The sequence below is a fragment of the Balaenoptera acutorostrata genome, chromosome 16 (assembly GCF_949987535.1).
Source record: "Balaenoptera acutorostrata chromosome 16, mBalAcu1.1, whole genome shotgun sequence".
Classification (NCBI taxonomy): Eukaryota; Metazoa; Chordata; class Mammalia; order Artiodactyla; family Balaenopteridae; genus Balaenoptera; species Balaenoptera acutorostrata.
In genome coordinates, this window is record NC_080079.1 from 9,570,610 (window position 1) to 9,591,134 (window position 20,525).

The following is a 20,525-nucleotide window of genomic DNA, read 5'->3' on the forward strand; positions in this document are numbered from 1 at the left end:
CTTATTTCTCTCCTACTATCTACCTTTGTTTTATTTTTAGCTTTCTTTGACTTTTTCTTCGGAGTTTTGCATTGTCTCATGTTCTTTTTCCTATTTGACAGTTCTTCCTTCTCAAATGTCATGCAATCCTGGGCTGGCCAAGACCAGGACTGCATTTTGGTACCATATTTAAAAACAAGGTAACAAAAAACAGACTGGAAGCTCTCTTGAATGTATGCAGGGTTTCTGACTGGTGGGCTTTGCTGTACAGCAAGCTCCTCTGGTAGAAATGCCCAGCTGTCAGTACCTATGGCTCTCTTCTCTGGGGTGTTCAGATTCTTGCCCCACCTCCACCTGGCTGCCCGGTGCTCTGGGCCTGGACACAGGAAAGAGTTGCATTCGGTGTGCAGACTTTTTCATTTAATCCTCCCATTTTCCGTTTCATGCCTCATCCCCCCTTCTCTGAGACTACTGTCCCCACGCGCACAGCCTCACCGATTCTATTTCTGGAGGTACTACACACGCCGTTCCTTGCTGGGATGGGGGAGGGGTGGCTGCCTGCCGGAGCCAGACGCAGGCAGGGGCCAGAGGTTGCTTCTACACGGACACTCAGACAAAGTCCCTGTGTTGGGTCCCTCCTCCCTGTTGCTTCCCCAGACCAGAGCCAACACCTAGTCTATCCAGAGCTGGCGTGGGGGCAGGACGTGGAAATAGCTACCTTCCACTGGTCTCTTCTACTCTGTTAAGTCATTTACTCCTCCTCCATCCACTTTCCATCTCTATACACCGTGGATTATAGAAATCTGCTAGTATCAGCAAAGATGATTTGGATGTTTCTTGTTCTCACTGTTTGGGGGCAATCTGAGAGGAAACAGGGAAGGAAAGTCTTTATGTTGCCATTTTGAATGGAAGCTGTAGTTCCATTTTAGAAGCCAGTGCCTCTCTCTGAAGGCAAATATTTTATGAATCTTTACTCCCTCTCATAGTAAAGGACCAATAAACTGTTGGCAGACCAATAAATAACTAATGTTAATCTCTGGTTTCAACTAAAATCACTCATTCTAAATACCCCAATAACTGAATATCAAATCTTTTACTGTATATTGCTAGCCCTTCAAACTGTATGTTTGAGATTTTACATTAAAGACTTGTCAAGAGTACACACATGATACACTCTAAAATATAAAGTTCTCTCTCGCCTGACTTGCCCCCAGTAGCCTTCCATTCAACAAGGTTCTGAGGCACTTTCCTATTTAGCACCAAAAAATTATAAATTTGTAATAAATACATGACTTTTTATTAGTTTCTTAGTGGTGATAAAAGCATTATAGAGGATTTTCTGAACAGATATACTACATCCTGCTCATATCACATTTTTCTTACTGGATATATATGATTGCCATCGGATGCTACCCCTAACATACTGCCTACAGAAGAAACCTGCCCTTTTCAAGCAAAAGAAAACAAAGAAATTTAACATCAATTCTACCCCAGGAAGTATCTTTTTTACTTTAATGTAAAATAGTCCCTATTGATGTCAGCTGGAAACTCTTAATTTTCATCCCTTTCATCACTAATGTCCACTAACATACTCTCTAACAGCATATCAATTCTCCCAGCTTCAAGTACACCCACTATTTTAACAGATTCTAAAGTTCTCCATTCTTGATCTTCAAGTTCCATCCAGTCCTCAATTACTGTCACCAGAATATTTCCATTTGGACGTTTCCCCACCATTCAAACACCTTACCGAACATTTCACCCTATCTAACCTGCTCTCCTGGATCCCTCATTTCTTTCCTTGAAGCAAACCTACCTGACACCTCTCTCTTCCCTTCAACTCCCACATATCCAGTCACCGAGTCCTTGTGCTTTTCCTTTTGATGTTCTTCATCCCTCCTCTTTCCCCCTAATGCAGGCTCTATGTTAGGAACAGCAGTTCAAAAGCCACTTAACTAATGTACTTGCATCAAGCTCTCCTATCTATACAAAAAAAAAAACCTCCTTCACCTTATATCTACTTTCTAGATGCTAATTTCTCTTCTCTCGTTTTCCAGAAAATAAAACAAAAAAAATCGCTTGTCAACACATTACACCCCGACTCCTGTCTTTTTACTTTTCAGTCTCTCACCATTCTCTCCAGCTTTACTGAGTGTTCAGTTCTCTGCACACACCTTGTTCTTCTCCCCTGCACGCCTCTGTCCAGTGGTCCTCCCATCTTTTCTCCCCAGTGATAAAGGATGATCAGGTTAGTCTCATCCAGTGTGGCTCCCTTCACTCCCAAGATCCCCAAAAAGGATCTGAAGCTCTTCCTTGAATAGACTGTACATCGCTTTATCTACCACCTGTGATAAATGCAATGATAACCCCCTGGTACTGTATCTGTCTGTGAGACAGCCAGCCTGTGAGATTCTTAAGGGCAGCAATTGCTTCTTATTACCTCATAGCCCCATGGCAAGCACAGTGCATATACCAGACATTCATTAAATGTTCACTGAGCACTTAATCAAATACCCTCAACTACCCCTACCCCCAAACTGTAAGCTCCTCATTACTCATAAGCTGCAAACTAAATCTTTTCTATTATTTAAGTATTGAATATCAAATAATATCAGGTAGAGCATTTAAAATTAATCTCGCTGGATGTGATCACTATAAATGTCTAGATAATGATTACACATGGGCTGAGTGGGAGGAGGTTGTGACTGGGATGGGACACAGGAAAGAGGCTTCAGGGGTTGGGGAGCAGTTTTATTTCTTCACCAGATGATAGTTTCAAGGGAATTTGCCTTAGAATAATTAGTTACCCTATAGGATTGTGTTGTGTGGTTTTCTGTGACTGTTTTTTCTTACAATATGATGAAATTATATTAGTCTAACTTAAAATAACTAACGTATAAAATATGGCTACTCACCAAAACAGAACTCAGCCTTTGGCCTTAGCTTAGTTGCATCGCTAACCTAACAAGAAAGAGAGATGAATCACTCACTTCTTCATGTGCTACTATAACCAGCCTTAAACACTACGTGAATTCCACATGTATGATTTCCCAGTAATCATACACATTTAGCACACAGATCTAAAATTAAACTTTAAGGCAACTGAAAAAGAACTGTAAATTAAATTTAGAATATGGGTCCCAACTTTAAGATGTTTAAAACAAATGATACTTCCATGCTCTCTTTGAACAAAATTGTTTTTTCTTCAAAGGAAGTGCAAAGAAATTGAAAATAAACCATTAAGTTTTATGTCACACATACACATACTTCTGGTTTAATGTAATTTTCAAAATACCCTCAATGAATACTCCACAGAAACTATGAATTCTTCCCAAATTGCGTATTTCTAAATTAGCTGTGAACTGCATGAGGAAATGGCGGTGGGTAAGGGGGAGATTGTATATTTAATAAAGTCCAAAAATCCAGAAGGCATTAACCTGCAATGAGGAAATCCAAATGGCACTGGATCCCCACTTGTACATTAAAATACCCTAGGATAATGGGGCCGCCCTTTACTAAAAGCAGCACATGGTTCCGTTTAGAAGGTGAAGCAACTAGTTGCACCTGGTTGCTGCTAGCCCTTTAAATAAAGTAGCTCACATGGAAGCCCATTCATGACTGTTGCCATGCTGTTGCCCAGTGTTAGAACTTACAACTGCAGCATCTGTTCTGTACCTTCAGAAGGAATTCTAAGTCTGGGGTTCCTGACTGATCTCAACTACAAATTGAGCACTGAGTCACAATGAAGTTTGTTCCAGGAATAAATTCTGGGGAAAAAGTGGCATGTCTAAAGTAGAGTACAAGCTGTACAATTCAAACTTCAGTAAGCTGTGGGACAGAGATGAAACCTAACAGAACTACACTGGGAAGGTTATATTTTAAAAAGGAAGCAATGGAAGAGGGGAATGCAGCTGGCCAGTCAGTCTGCCTTCTTTGCTGAGTTAATACCTTAATTTTTAAAACGACCAGGCAACAAGCAATTGCAAAGATACAGGCACATGGGCAATTTCTACCTCAACTGCCTATTCCAATAAAACACGCCTTTCCACATCACTTCATTAAGAGTCAAAGATCCCTGGCAGCATATTTACATTGTCGTATACCTTTACTGTAGGCAATCAAGTAAAGGGGGAGGTGGGGGCCGGAATTATCTACAATTTATTCTACAATGGAATTCTACACTTGCTTCCTAATGATAGTCTCTATAGAATTTAGGCTGTAAGATACCCTGAAGTATTACTAAATGTCTTAAATTTACAGGAACACTTGAGATATACTTCAACAATATTTGTCTTTTGCAAATTTACATAATATGGCTTTAACATAAAATGGTTCTCTTTAAATATGTAATTTTTTTGGTCAATGAGAATGAATAGCTCTATTATGATGCTGATAACAAAGCTTTTTATTTATCAAAATATCTTTCTTTTAAATAGAGGCACACTTGTAAATTGTTCTTCTGTTGAAGACCTTTGCTAACAAATCTCAGTGTATGCATAATAGTATGTATATGCATATTAATCATACTGAGTTGCTACTTTTCATATCTCATCTTAAGTCATCATCAAGCTTATTACTTTGTGTAAAACAAAACTAGTTCCTCAGCATCTATCTCAGTTCCCAAAACACTAAGAAAAGACAATAAGAGGGAAAAAACTACCTAATAGCAAATCTGAATTTCTGAAAAGAAAAACAGTATTGCAAAAATTCCAGAAAAATCAACAAACAAGAAAACAAGCTAGTAGAGACAAAGTCAAATGAGGGAAAAAAACCCATCTTTTATCATGAAGATGGTTCATATTTTCCTCAGAGTAAAACATAAAGGAACAAACAAAGGTAATGAGATTAAAAATTACAGTTTAAATAAATAAATACAGACTTAGAAAAATCTTCTCCAGATTTCCCAAAGACAGAACCTAATTGTTAACAGATGAATCTCCCCTTCTGACGTTCATATACCTGATCATAAAAGTTAATGTTAACTTTTCAATTTGCCACATCCTGTAATTTAACTCCATATTCTTCCTAATTTTATCAAAGAACTTCCTAAACATAGTAATCAGGTACTGTTTTCAATGTAATATGAACCAGAACATCATCTTAAATGACAAAGAGAGGAGATGGCTCCTTTTATTCACACTCTCATTCTAAGGGATTTTAATTCATGCATGAATGTAAGACAATACAGAGAGACTACCTTTGAAATGTAGGTAAGTTTAATGGCTCCAACACGTGATGATCCAGAAGGCAGGTTCTATAAACAGATTATTAATATATAATTATTATCCAACATTACAAATTTATTTCATATAAAATGTTCTACACACACTAAAAAAAGTTAAGAAATCAGATTTTTTAAATGTCACAGTTTACAAATTAACTTTTCAGTTCAAGTATTTACTAAGTCTAAAATCAAGTGGACAACATGGATAACAAAACTGAACTCTAGTCTGTTCCACCACTACAATGCATTTTATAACTAAAAGGCTATTTTGTTAGCACTGTATCTAAACTTTTCTTTTTCATAAACAAGATCAGATTTTGTTCCAGAAAGCAATGGGGAAAAATATTTAGACATAAAACAAACACAAATGTAAGAAATTTCAAGAGTATACATGTTATTTTGTTTTATTAAAATTTTTAAATCAAATGTATCTCCTGAAAAAGACTGAATTTTCCCTCATTTAAATTATATTAGTATTTATTATGCCATAATAATCTACATTTATATCATTTTTCCAAAAAATTACTGATACTTTTAAAACCATATTCAGGGAATGTATATATTGGCACTTTCATAAAAAATATTTTTATTCTTCCCTTAACAAGTTTAGGATGTAGTTTGTGTCTTAAAAGAGCTAAGGGTAAAATTAAGAAGAAGGAGAATCATTTCATGCTGAGGCTATCAGGAAAGACTCAGTGAAAGAATGAAAGGCTTTTAAGCTGGACTTTATTAAAGAAAAATTCTGAAACACAAAAAGCAGGAGAGAGAATATTCCAGGCAGAGAAAACAGATGAGCTACAGCAAGCAGATGAGGATGGCCAGAAGCTCTGTACTGCAATGGGAAAAAGGCTGTGTTGGGCCATAATATAGAGTCATATAGGTCTGAAGAAAGAAACAGCAGTTTAGGAACTTCAACTAAGAACCTAATTATAGAGGACATAAATAAGAAACAAAAGTAGCAAGGAATTTATACTGTTAAGAATTTGAAAACATTAAAGAAAGAAGGCTTTGTGAGCAGTTCTGTAATCAAACTGTGTTTTAATTAATATACCTTTTTTTCCCTATTTTTTTTAAAATTAATTAATTTATTTATTTTTGGCTGTGTTGGGTCTTCGTTTCTGTGCGAGGGCTTTCTCTACTTGCGGCAAGCGGGGACCACTCTTCATCACGGTGTGCGGGCCTCTCACTATCGCAGCCTCTCTTGTTGCAGAGCACAGGCTCCAGACGTGCAGGCTCAGTAGTGTGGCTCATGGGCCCAGTTGCTCCGCGGCATGTGGGATCTTCCCAGACCAGGGCTCGAACCCGTGTCCCCTGCATTGGCAGGCAGATTCTCAACCACTGTGCCACCAGGGAAGCCCTAATTAATATATCTTATAACAAACTGGATAGATTATATAAAGGCGGATGATGGAGGTGGGAAAATCAGATAAAAGAATCTGGAAAAAAGTAATAAATATAAACGTAAAGACTGATAGATTTCAAAAGTAAAAGTAAAACAATCTTGATTTTGAAAGTTTCCTCCACTGTAGATTAAGAATCAACCTTCTGGGACCTTCAAGATGGCAGAGGAGTAAGACGTGGAGATCACCTTCCTCCCCACAAATACATCAAAAATACATCTATAGGTGGAACAACTCCTACAGAATACCAACTGAATGCTAGCAGAAGACCTCAGACTTCCCAAAAGGCAAGAAACTCCCCACGTACCTGGGTAGAGTAAAAGAAAAAAGAAAAAACAGAGACAAAAGAATAGGGATGGGACCTGCACCTCTGGGAAGGAGCTGTGAAGGAGGAAAAGTTTCCACACATTAAGAAGCCCCTTCACTGGCAGAGATGGGGGTGGGAGGGGGCTGGGCAGGGGGGAAGCTTCAGAGCCACGGAGGAGAGCACAGCAACAGGGGTGTAGAGGGCAAAGCGGAGAGATTCCCGCACAGAGGATCAGTGCCGACCAGCACTCACCAGCCCGAGAGGCTTGTCTGCTCACCCGCTGGGGCAGGTCAGGGCTGGGAGCTGAGGCTCGGGCTTCGGAGGTCGGATCCCAGAGAGAGGACTGGGGTTGGCTGTGTGAACACAGCCTGAAGGGGGCTAGTGCGCCACAGCTAGCCGGGAGGGAGTCCGGGAAAAAGTCTGGACCTGCCTAAGAGGCAAGAGACCATTGTTTCAGGGTGTGTGAGGAGAGGGGAATCCTTCCCTGTCTGCCCACAGAAGGCAGAGCACCGCCTTAACGAGCTCCAGAGACAGGCGCGAGCCACGGCTATCAGCTCAGACCCCAAAGACGGGCGTGAAACGCTAATGCTGCTGCTGCAGCCCCAAGAACCCTGTGTGCAAGCACAGGTCACTATCCACACCCACGCTCAGGAGCCTTTGCAGCCCGCCACTGCCAGAGTCCCAAGATCCAGGGACAACTTCCCTGGGAGAACACACAGCGCGCCTGAGGCTGTTGCAACGTCACGCCAGCCTCTGCCGCCGCAGGCTCGTCCCATGTTCCAACTGTAACTACCGTACCCCTCCTTCCCCCTGGCCTGAATGAGCCAGAGCCCCCTAATCAGCTGCTGCTTTAACCCCGTCCTGTCTGGGTAGGAATAGAAGGCTGAGGGCAACCTACACGCAGAGGTGGGGACAAAACCAAAGCTGAACCTCAGGAGCTGTGCGAACAAAGAAGAGAAAGGGAAATTTCTCCGTGCAGCCTCAGGAGCAGCGGATTAAATCCCCACAATCAACCTGAGGCACCCTGCATCTGTGGAATGCCTGAATAGACAACAAATCAAGCCAAAATTGAGGCAGTGGACTTTGGAAGCAACTGTAGACTTGGGGTTTGAGGTCTACGACTGACTTGTTTCTGATTTTTACGTTTATCTTAGTATAGTTTTTAGTGTTTATTATCATTGGTGGATTTGTTTATTGGTTTGGTTGCTCTCTTTTTTTTATTACTTTTTTATTTTAATAATTTTTTTTAATTTTAATTATTTTATTTATTTATTTACTTACTTTTTTTCTCCCTTTTCTTCTGAGCCGTGTGGCTGACACAGTCTTTGTGCTCTGGCCTGGTGTCAGGCCTGAGCCTCTGAGGCGGCAGAGCCAAGTTCGGGACATTGGACCACCAGAGACCTCCCAGCCCCATGTAATATCAATCAGCGAGAGCTCTCCAAGAGATCTCCATCTCAACGCTAAAACCCAGCTCCACCCAACGGCCAGCAAACTCCAGTGCTGGACACCCCATGCCAAACAACCAGCAAGCCAGGAACACAACCCCACCCATTAGCAGAAAGGCTGCCTAAAAACATACTAAGTTCACAGACACCCCAAAACACACCATTGGACGTAGCCCTGCCCACCAGAAAGTCAAGATCCAGCCCCACCCACCAGAACATAGGTACCAGTCCCCTCCACCAGGAAGCCTACACAACCCTGAACCAACCTTACCCACTGGGGGCAGACACTAAAAACAACGGGAACTATGAACCTGCAGCCTGCGAAAAGGAGACCTCAAACACAGTAAGTTAAGCAAAATGAGAAGACAGAGAAATACACAGCAGATGAAGGAGCAAGATAAAAACCCACCAGACCAAACAAATGAAGAGGAAATAGGCAGTCTACCCGGGAAAGATTTCAGAGTAATGACAGTGAAGATGATCCAAAATCTTGGAAATAGAATGGAGAAATTCAAGAAACGTTTAAGAAGGACCTAGAAGAACTAAAGAGCAAACAAACAATGATGAACAACACAATAAATGAAATTAAAAATTCTCTAGGAGGAATCAATAGCAGAATAACTGAGGCAGAAGAACGGATAAGTGACCTGGAAGATAAAATAGTGGAAATAACTACCACAGAGCAGAATAAAGAAAAAAGAATGAAAAGAATTGAGGACAGTCTCAGAGACCTCTGGGACAACACTAAACACACCAACATTTGAATTATAGGGGTCCCAGAAGAAGAAGAGAAAAAGAAAGGGTCTGAGAAAATATTTGAAGACATTATAGTTGTAAATTTCCTTAACATGGGAAAGGAAACAGTCAATCAAGTCCAGGAAGCGCAGAGAGTCCCATACAGGATAAATCCAAGGAGAAAAACACCAAGACACATATTAATCAAACTATCAAAAATTAAATACAAAGAAAAAATATTAAAAGCAGCAAGGGAAAAGCAACAAATAACATACAAGGGAATCCCCATAAGGTTAACAGCTGATCTTTCAGCAGAAACTCTGCAAGCCAGAAGGGAGCGGCAAGACATATTTAAAGCAATGAAAGCGAAAAACCTACAACCAAGATTACTCTACCCAGCAAGGATCTCATTCAGATTTGACGGAGAAATTAAAACCTTTACAGACAAGCAAAAGTTAAGGGACTTCAGCACCACCAAACCAGCTTTACAACAAATGCTAAAGGAACTTCTCTAGGCAGGAAACACAAGAGAAGGTAAACACCTACAAAAACAAACCCAAAACAATTGAGAAAATGGTAATAGGAACATACAAATCGATAATTACCTTAAATGTAAATGGATTAAATGCTCCAACCAAAAGACATAGACTGGCTGGATGGATACGAAAACAAGACCCGTATATACCCTGTCTACAAGAGACCTACTTCAGACCTAGGGACACATACAGACTGAAAGTGAGGGGATGGAAAAAGGTATTCCATGCAAATGGAAATCAAAAGAAAGCTGGAGTAGCAATTCTCATATCAGACAAAATAGACTTTAAAATAAAGAATGTTACAAGAGACAAAGAAGGACACTACATAATGATCAAGGGATCAATCCAAGAAGAAGATATAACAACTGTAAATATTTATGCACCCAACATAGGAGCACCTCAATACATAAGGCAAATGCTAACAGCCATAAAAGGGGAAATCAACAGTAACACAATAGTAGGGGACTTTAATACTGCACTTTCACCAATGGACAGATCATCCAAAATGAAAATAAATAAGGAAACACAAGCTTTAAATGACACATTAGACAAGATGGACTTAATTGATATTTATAGGACATTCCATCCAAAAACAACAGAACACACTTTCTTCTCAAGTGCTCATGGAACATTCTCCAGGATAGATCATATCTTGGGTCACAAATCAAGCCTTGGTAAATTTAAGAAAATTGAAATCATATCAAGTATCTTTTCCGACCACAACGCTATGAGACTACATATCAATCACAGGGAAAAAAAACTGTAAAAAATACAAACACATGGAGGCTAAACAATACACTACTAAATAACCAAGAGATCATGGAAGAAATCAAAGAGGAAATCGAAAAATACCTAGAAACAAATGACAATGAAAACATGACGACCCAAAACCTATGGGATGCAGCAAAAGCAGTTCTAAGAGGGAAGGTTACAGCAATACAATCCTACCTCAAGAAACAAGAAACATCTCAAATAAACAACCTAACCTTACACCTAAAGCAATTAGAGAAAGAAGAACAAACCCCCCCTCAAAGTTAGCAGAAGGAAAGAAATCATAAAGATCAGATCAGAAATAAATGAAAAAAATGAAGGAAACAATAGCAAGGATCAATAAAACTAAAAGCTGGTTCTTTAAGAAGATAAACAAAATTGAAACCAGTAGCCAGACTCATCAAGAAAAAAAGGGAGAAGACTCAAATCAACAGAATTAGAAATGAAAAAGGAGAAGTAACAACTGATGCTGCAGAAATACAAAGAATCATGAGATTACTACAAACAACTATATATGCCCATAAATCAGACAACCTGGAAGAAATGGACAATTTCTTAGAAAAGCACAACCTTCCAAGACTGAACCAGGAAGACATAGAAAATATAAACAGACCAGTCACAAGCACTGAAATTGAAACTGTGATTAAAAATCTTCCAACAAACAAAAAGCCCAGGACCAGATGGCTTCACAGGCGAATTCTAGCAAACAGTTAGAGAACAGCTAACACCTATCCTTCTCAAACTCTTCCAAAATATAGCAGAGGGAGGAACACTCCCAAACTCACTCTGCGAGGCCACCATCACCCTGATAGTAAAACCAGACAAAGATGTCACAAAAAAAGAAAACTACAGACCAATACCACTGATGAACATAGATGTAAAAATCCTCAACAAAACACTAGAAAAGAGAATCCAACAGCACATTAAAAGGATCATACACCATGATCAAGTGGGGTTTATCCCAGGAATGCAAGAATTCTTCAATATACACAAATCAATCAATGTGATACACCATGTTAACAAACTGAAGGATAAAAACCATATGATCATCTCAATAGATGCAGAAAAAGCTTTTGACAAAATTCAACACCCATTTATGATAAAAACCCTCCAGAAAGTAGGCACAGAGGGAACTTACCTCAACATAATAAAGGCCATATATGACAAACCCACAGCCAACATCATTCTCAATGGTGAAAAACTGAAACCATTTCCTCTAAAATCAGGAACAAGACAAGGATGCCCACCCTCACCACTATTATTCAACAAAGTTTTGGAAGTTTTAGCCACAGTAATCAGAAAAGAAAAATAAATAAAAGGAATCCAAACTGGAAAAGAAGAAGTAAAGCTGTCACTGTTTGCAGATGACATGATACTATACATAGAGAATCCTAAAGATGCTACCAGAAAACTACGAGAGCTAATCAATGAATTTGGCAAAGTAGCAGGACACAAAATTAATGCACAGAAATCTCTTGCATTCCTATATACTAATGATGAAAAATCCGAAAGAGAAATTAAGGAAACACTCCCATTTACCACTGCAACAAAAAGAATAAAATACCTAGGAATAAACCTACCTAGGGAGACAAAAGACCTGTATGCAGAAAACTATAAGAAACTGATGAAAGAAATTAAAGATGATACAAACAGATGGAGAGATATACCAAGTTCTTGGACTGGAAGAATCAACATTGTGAAAATGACTATACTACCCAAAGCAATCTACAGATTCAATGCAATCCCTATCAAATTACCAATGGCATTTTTCACGGAACTAGAACAAAAAATCGCACAATTTGTATGGAAACACAAAAGACCCCGAATAGCCAAAGCAATCTTGAGAAAGAAAAATGGAGCTGGAGGCATCAGGCTCCCTGACTTCAGACTATACTACAAAACTACAGTAATCAAGACAGTATGGTACTGGCACAAAAACAGAAATATATATCAATGGAACAGGATCGAAAGCCCAGAGATAAACCTACGCACATATGGTCACCTTATCTTTGATAAAGGAGGCAAGAGTATACAATGGAGAAAAGGCAGCCTCTTCAATAAGTGGTGCTGGGAAAACTGGACAGCTACATGTAAAAGAATGAAATTAGAACACTCCCTAACACCATACACAAAAATAAACTCAAAATGGATTAAAGATCTAAATATAAGGCCAGACACTATAAAACCCTTAGAGGGTAACGTAGGCAGAACACTCTATGACATAAATCACAGCAAGATCCTTTTTGACCCATCTCCTAGAGAAATGGAAATAAAAACAAAAATAAACAAATGGGACCTAATGAAACTTAAAAGCTTTTGCACAGCAAAGGAAACCATAAACAAGACGAAAAGACAACCCTCAGAATGGGAGAAAATATTTGCAAATGAAGCAAATGACAAAGGATTAATCTCCAAAATATACAAGCAGCACATGCAGCTCAATATCAAAAAAACAAACAACCCAATCTAAAAATGGGCAGAAGACCTAAATACACATTTCTACAAAGAAGATATGCAGATTGCCAACAAACACATGAAGGATGTTCAGCATCACTAATCATTAGAGAAATGCAAATCAAAACTACAATGAGGTATCACCTCACACCGGCAGAATGGCCATTATCAAAAAATCTACAAACAATAAGTGCTGGAGAGGGTGTGGAGAAAAGGGAACCCTCCTCTGGAGCCCATGCACCACAGCTAGAGAGAAGCCCAGATGTGGCAACAAAAGATCCCACATGCCGCATCTAAGACCCCGATGCAGCCACATAAATAAATAAATATTAAAAAAAAAATCTATGGGCTTGTTCTCAGGAATGATTAGGAGGTACCTTTCTCAAACCTCTGTAAGCTTAGCAGAAACAGTTAATTCTATGGAAACCTAGACATTTAAAAGACTTAGGATTCCCAAACATGAACTGATTATTGTTTACAGGGACAGATCTTTTCAAAACCTGTAGTTTCTATGTAAACTACAACTCTATTACGTTCTGCTTTAAACTACAGACTATGTACAAGCTTCCAAATTTAAATCTACATAAATATGTATATAAAATAAAATTATAATTTTTAATGTATACCTTTAAATGGTTGTTTTTATATAAAATGTTTTATGTTTAAAGTTTTTTTTTTAATTTTGGATAAGAAAATGAAATGTTAAAATATCTTCAAGATCTCCTAACCACTACCAAAGTAATTTTTTTTCAAACACTGCTATCCTTCCATTCAAAAATCATTATTTTTCTTTTAAGTCCTCCATAAGTCTATTATTTGAACTAGCTGAATACAGCTCTAATCCCGTGTGTGAGGAAGAGAAATGAGCAACTATGTCATCACTGCATGACATAAAGGGTCACAGATTAAATAGTGGCACAGTACAAAGAAATATAAGTAGCTGGGAGATAAAATGATATTCAAAATACCTAGTTTCTACGAACTGGTACGATTACTGCCAAGTTCAACCAGAAAAAATGTGGGTTTCAAAATTTGTTACTTGACAATGAACAAGAAATAATAAACCAATATGACATTTGAGATAAAAAGGGAAAGAAACCATTTGTTCTCATGAGTTCCTGTACTCATTTTGCCAAAATACTCTTTCAAGTTTTCTCAAATTCACTTCCTAATAAAGCTACTTAGTCATTAATTCTCCACCACTTCTCATTCCCTCAACAAAATACAGAAAGCCCCGGGACTTCCCTGGTGGCACAGTGGTTCAGAATCCACCTGCCAATGCAGGGGACACAGGTTTGAGCCCTGGTCCGGGAAGATCCCACATGCCGCTGAGCAACTAAGCCTGTGCGCCACAACTACTGAGCCTGTGCTCTAGAGTCCGCGAGCCACAACTACTGAGCCCATGTGCCACAACTACTGAAGCCTGAGCTCCTAGAGCCCATGCTCCACAGCAAGAGAAGCCACCACAATGAGAAGCCCACTCACCGCAACAAAGAGTAGCCCCTGCCCACCGCAACTAGAGAAAGCCTGAGTGCAGCAACGAAGACCCAACACAGCCAAAAATAAATTAAAAATAAATAAATAAATTTATTTAAAAAAAAAAACAACACAGAAAGCCCCAAATTGATCCCTAGTAATACACTACAATGGATTTTTAAACCAATGGTTAGTGGTAAAGAAAGCAGTGATCAGAGGAAGAATGGCTCCCTAAGGACAGGTGAGCCAAACTAATTTCTTTCATTATCAGGGTTACTATGATCAGTAAAGCAGTGTTACAGCACGTAACATAGCAACCAGATTGAATCATATGAAATTGCCATTTTTTAGTAGATCAAAATGGTGGTATATTGGCAATTTCATGTGGTTCAACCACAATAATCTTATCAAGACATTTTACTAAAGTTTTCATGAAGAGATGTGCCTTAATACATTTTAAAGTGACACAAAGGTGGTATTGATGGCTAATACACTGGACGGTAGAATGCAGACTGTAAAAGATTCTTATCAGTTGGAATGAAGAGATAAAATTATTAAGAACTGAATAAAAAGACAGATTTAAAATGCTATACTACATTCAAAAACACTAATGGGCTCATTACACCACAGAAATCTGGCTTTAAAAGAGTTCATGTGAAAAAGATCTAGCTGAGTCCAAACTTTAACATATACCCTCCCTGCTATAGCCAAAGTGAACTATTTTCCAAATACACTACAGGGTTTCTTACTTTGATTTCTTGCCCATGCTATTCTTTGAGCACCAGAATACCCACTTCTCCACATCTTGGCCAAAATCATACCCATTCTTCTAGATCAATTTCAAATGTTACCACCTCTGTCAAGACTTTCACTCCCTCTGCTAGCTATAATCACACCTTCCCTCTGAAATCCAAGTTTATGGTTCCTTCAGTGTAATAAACATATTCTATTTTGTACTTTTCTTCTTTTAGCTCTAAGTGGGAAGTACTGACAAAAGGAGAAATTCTAAGGAGAAGACTATTATATATAAAGACAGAAAAACAATCAAGGAGTTGTAAATAAAATTCAGGAGAAACTATATACGAGTCAGCCAGATCTTAAGAAGACAAATGAGGGAGAGCTCACAGGCAGGACTGAGCAATGGTTTGCATGGGGGAGGAAAACCGAAACTGGAATCTAATAAACTGTAATCAGAGGGAGTCAAGGGGGGCTAAGTTACTTTCTACCTTGGGAAAAGGAGTTTGGGAAGGGATTGTGCCACAGATAAAGGGATGGGTAGTAAAAGGGAGGAACTGGATTTATGTTTTAAAAAGAGGAAAAAGAAGGTAAACATGAACTTTTGATTTCTGCTGACTTGTTGCTTCTCCCAGTGACTCTGGTCAAGTAAATAAAGGTATTAATCATGCAGTTGCATGGACAGGTTACTATCACCCAAGAAAGCTGGTCACACCCAGAGATAAGGGAGTAAAATAGGGTGTCAATAAGCTCAATAAGGATAAGGAGAGAGAAAAGACAGTTCCTAGCAAAGAAAGTCTCATACAAAGTCAGCACTCAAATAATATAAACTGAATTAAAATACAAATTCTCTTCCAAAATTTGAAAGGCTGCATGTGCATCAAGGACTAAATTTATAGAGAATCAGAGGGCAAAAGTAGATCAATAAGTAGAAGATCCAAGGAGAGGATGAGGGGATGTTTGCTTCCTGACTGGACTTGCTTTTCACAAAGTCCTGCTGGGGGTTACTCAGTACCCTGTGGCCTTCAAGGGTATTGCCAACTGATTACTTTTTCAACTGTCTAGTAGTTATCCTAGTTGTTTTTTTTCCTTTTTTATTTTATTTAATTTTTTTACTGAAATACGGTTGATTTACAATGTTGTGTTAATTTCTGCTGCATACTTATATACCATATACACACATATACATACACATTCTTTTTTATATTCTTTTCCATTATGGTTTATCTCAGGATATTGAATATAGTTCCTTACAACTCAAATTCTATATGAACAAATATAAATGCATTAGCATATATTTATTTTGTCTAACCTAAAATCAGTATTGGGGAGAAAAGAATACCAGACCAGTTGTTAGGGGATCTGGTTCCTGCTCTGTGAAACAGAATGGAACCTCCTACCAGTCCCTGCTCCTCCTCAACTTTTCATTCCTCACCTGCACAGGTCGTCCACTAGACCAAATCAGCTTAGAAGTTTGCTAGGGACTCATCTCTTGCTTTGCATGTGCTTCCTTGCAACATACTTCTCAATTTGAATAAAGAGTTTCACAGGTAGAGAAAATTTAAAACTACTCAACAGATAATCTCTAATCCAAGGCCACTCACAGATCTTAAAACTGAGATTCTAATTTTTAATATATGACATTTACCTCCAATAATTTGCAAAGCAACAATAAAATCAAATTCACGAGTGGCCAACACTCAAGTCTGACACTACAAGATAAAAGGACTATACATGTGCAAGAGTGTCAACTCGTTTAAGTAGTTTATTTACCAAAAGATAGTAGTCTCTATCTTAGAGACAGTATCTTAAATTTAAACGATTCAAAAATTTTCTACCAGAGTTAAGAGTTGTCCCTCCCAAGGAAGGGAAAACATAAATACATGCATAAATTTTTATCAAATAAACTGAGTTTCATCTTCTGAAATTTATTTAACACAGTAGGCGTTGGGGGTACAGGGCAAGGATAATACAGTCAGTAGAAATAAATCTAAACATATTTTGTTTAGGAAGACAAATCCTAACACCTCCATAGTATATCAAATACTTTCATAATTAAAACTCTTGTATGCTGTTGAAGAGGTAACCCTTTGGATTTTTACAAACCTGTGGATTATCCATGTACCATACAAAACTATCTTCTCTGGTATCCAGTATGAAGTACCTCCGAAGAAATTTCCCACTGTTTTCATTTTCTTCAATGTCTAGAAAACCACAAATGCGATTCTGACGATCCACATAAGGCATTTCTGTGCTTGAACATTACACTGTAAAATAAAAACATTAACAGTAAGTACTTCTCAGTGGACTTCAAGCATATAATGTGCTATGGTATGGTTTACTCAACAAAAAGCCTACTTTCCAACATGAGGTGGGGGCTGGTTAATGTGAATACATAAATCATGGGCAAAAATCACTTGAAATTAAGCTTATTGTGAGTGGTTACTAAATGCAGCTGTACAGAACTGATGCGGACGAAGGACAGCTATTCATGTCAGCTGAATAATTTACTTAACTTCTCACTATGAGTAGGCATCATCATCCCCATTTCACAGGTAAGAAATGTAACACTGAGAAGGGCAAGTGCCTTTCCAAGATTAGTGAACTAGCAGGTAATGAATCAAAACATGAACCCAGATTCTTGGGACTCCAGAGCTTATATCTTAATGTTTACATCATCCTGTCACTCTAAAACCCTTGGTATTATTAAAACCAAAATGAATCAAAATAAAGTAAGCTAACATCATGAAAAGAGAGATAAGCAGGTATTATGTGCCCCCGAATGGAAGACACAAACATCACCAATAAAGAGCATACAACAACAACAACAAAAAAAGGTTTATCTCAATCTGATCAAGTTTCTAGATTTCCCTAAGTCCAGCTTCCAGTTCACAGGAAACAAAGAACACAGAAGAACATATTAAACTTCACCACAGGTATTCAATCAGCAAAAGTGGACCGTGGGAAACATCAGGACCAAAAGCCCAGTTTCTTCAGCAAATAAATTATTACAGGAAAAAAAAAAAAAAGGAGAGAGAGAGAAAGAGAAGTCACAGATTAAAGGAGACTTCAGAGGCATATCATATTCTGATTCTGAAGGACTGAAATTTTTGTTATGTTCATTAAAGTTAAAAACCATGGCTTGGATAAAAAGCAGTGTTTCCATCCATTTTTCTCTAAAAACTGTAGATATGTGATTCCCTCCTGATGCAATGCAAATCTGCAGACTATTCCTACTCCAAAGGTACTTCTACAGCCAGCGCCAACATCTTTCGGCAGGTTGAATTATTTACGTAACTATTTTTTCGTTTAACTCACAGTGAAAATTCAATTAGAATACACCCTGATATACTGCTTATCTAAATCACTACTCTGTATGCAGCCAGAGAAATGGTGAAACACGCCAAAAAGTTTTCTTTAATTAATTTATTTATTTATTTATTTATTTTTGGCTGCATTGGTTCTTCATTGCTGCACATGGGCTTTCTCTAATTGCAGCGTGCAGGGGCCGCTCTTCATTGCGGTGCGCAGGCTTCTCACTGCGCTGGCTTCTCGTTGCAGAGCACGGCTCTACGTGCGTGAGCTTCAGTAGTTGTGGCATGCAGGCTCAGTAGTTGTGGCTCGCGGGCTCTAGAGCACAGGCTCAGTAGTTGTGGTGCACGGGCTTAGCTCCGTGGAATGTGGGATCTTCCCGCACCAGGGATCGAACCCATGTCCCCTGCATTCACAGGTGGATTCTTAACCACTGCACCACCAAGAAAGTCCCCCAAAAAGTTTTAAACAAAATTATAAATTAAGTTTGTACATGTGTGTTATTACAGATCTGGCACTTGGAGATAATTTTTTAATGAACTTACCCAAAGTTCTAAAAAATTTCTAAAATGTAATCAAAACTTGGAAAATTAATACACTATACTAACACATACTGCAGGTAAAAACTGTCAACTTGTGTGGTATGCCATAAGGAAAGACACAGGCCAAAGGAATAGAATTGAGAGCCCAGAGACAAACCCATACATCTATGGCTAACTGACTTTCAACGACAGTGCCAACATCATGCAATAGGGAAAGAATAGCCTCTTTAACAAACGGTAATGGGACAACTGGAGAGCCACGTGCTGAAGAATTAAACTGGACCACTATCTTACACCATATACAAAAAGTAACTCAAAATGAATTAATCTAAATATAAGAGCTAGAACTATAAAACTTCAAGAAAACGTAGAGGAAACTCTTCATGGCCATGGAGTTGGCAATGAATTCTTAGATGTGACACTGAAAGCACAAACAACAAAAGAAAAAATAAGACAAATTGGACTTCATAAAAATTAAAAACTTTTTTGTATCAAAGGACATCAAGAAAATGAAACAACAACCTACAGAATGGGAGGAAATATTTGCAAATAAGGGTCTAATATCCAGAATATACAAATAACTCCTACAACTCAACAACCAAAAAACAAACCCAATTAAAAAATGGACAAAGGACTTGAAAAGACATTTCTCAAAGAAGATAAAACAAATGGCCAACCAGAACACAAAAAGTTACCCAGTATTATTTGTCATTAGGGAAATGTAATCCAAAACCACAGTGAGATACCACTTCACACTCACCTGGATGGATATAATTAAGAGAGGAAAATAATAAGTATAGGCAAGGATGTGTAGAAATTGGAACCCACCTACATTGCTAGTGGGAATGTAAAATGGTACAACAGCTGTGTAAAACAGTTTGGTAGTTCTTCAAAAGTTAAACATAGAATTACCATATGACTCAGCATGTCCACTCCTAGGTATATATCCAAAAGAATTGAAAACAGGTACTCAAACACTTATACGTGAACGTTCATAGCAGCACTATTCACAATAGCCAAAAACTGTAAACAACCCATATGTCCATCAACAGGTAAATGTACATACATACAATGGAATATTACCCAGATACAGAAAGGAATGAACTACTGATACAATATATCCAATCAAAATTCCAAGATATTTTATAAAAACTGACAAGGTGGTTCTATTATATATACTGAAATGCAAATAACCTAGAAAAGCTAAAAGCTAAATCTATTTCCTAAAGAACAGACTGACATTACTTGATTTCAAGACTTACAACAGAGCTACAGCAATAAAGATAGTGTAGGATTGGTGAAAAGATATAATAAATCAATGGAACAGAACAGCATCCAGAAACAGACCCATACATATACTGTTAATTTTCAACAAAGATGTCAAAGCAATTCCAAATATAGTCTTTCAACAAATGGTGCTGGAAAAATTAACTATGCATGTGGAAAAAAATTAACTTGAAATGGATCAGAAACCTAATGTACAGTTAAGCTTCTGGAAAAATATATATATATATACACACACACACATATATATATACTGATATATTCTTTTAAAGACATTTATATATACATATAAATAAAGTCTTCATGACTTTAGGGGTAGACAAAG

General features: G+C 38.1%; 1 protein-coding gene across 12 annotated transcripts in view; it reads right to left on the reverse strand.

Moving 5' to 3' along the window:
- The window catches only part of PLEKHA1 (pleckstrin homology domain containing A1), a 58,668-nt gene that overhangs the window by 27,332 nt on the left and 10,811 nt on the right, over positions 1-20,525 (reverse strand). For 7 of the 12 annotated variants that reach the window (XM_057530680.1, XM_057530678.1, XM_057530681.1 and 4 more), the window contains exons 2-4: positions 17,169-17,329; positions 5,177-5,233; positions 2,895-2,940 (exon numbers count right to left, since the gene is read on the reverse strand). In XM_057530680.1, coding sequence (XP_057386663.1) covers positions 2,895-2,940; positions 5,177-5,233; positions 17,169-17,309 — 244 coding nt within the window. In that variant the 5' untranslated portion in view covers positions 17,310-17,329. Of the gene's footprint in view, positions 1-2,894; positions 2,941-5,176; positions 5,234-6,254; positions 6,515-17,168; positions 17,330-20,525 lie in introns of those variants that run through there. The other 5 variants (XM_057530683.1, XM_057530682.1, XM_057530684.1 and 2 more) reach the window with 3 other exon arrangements.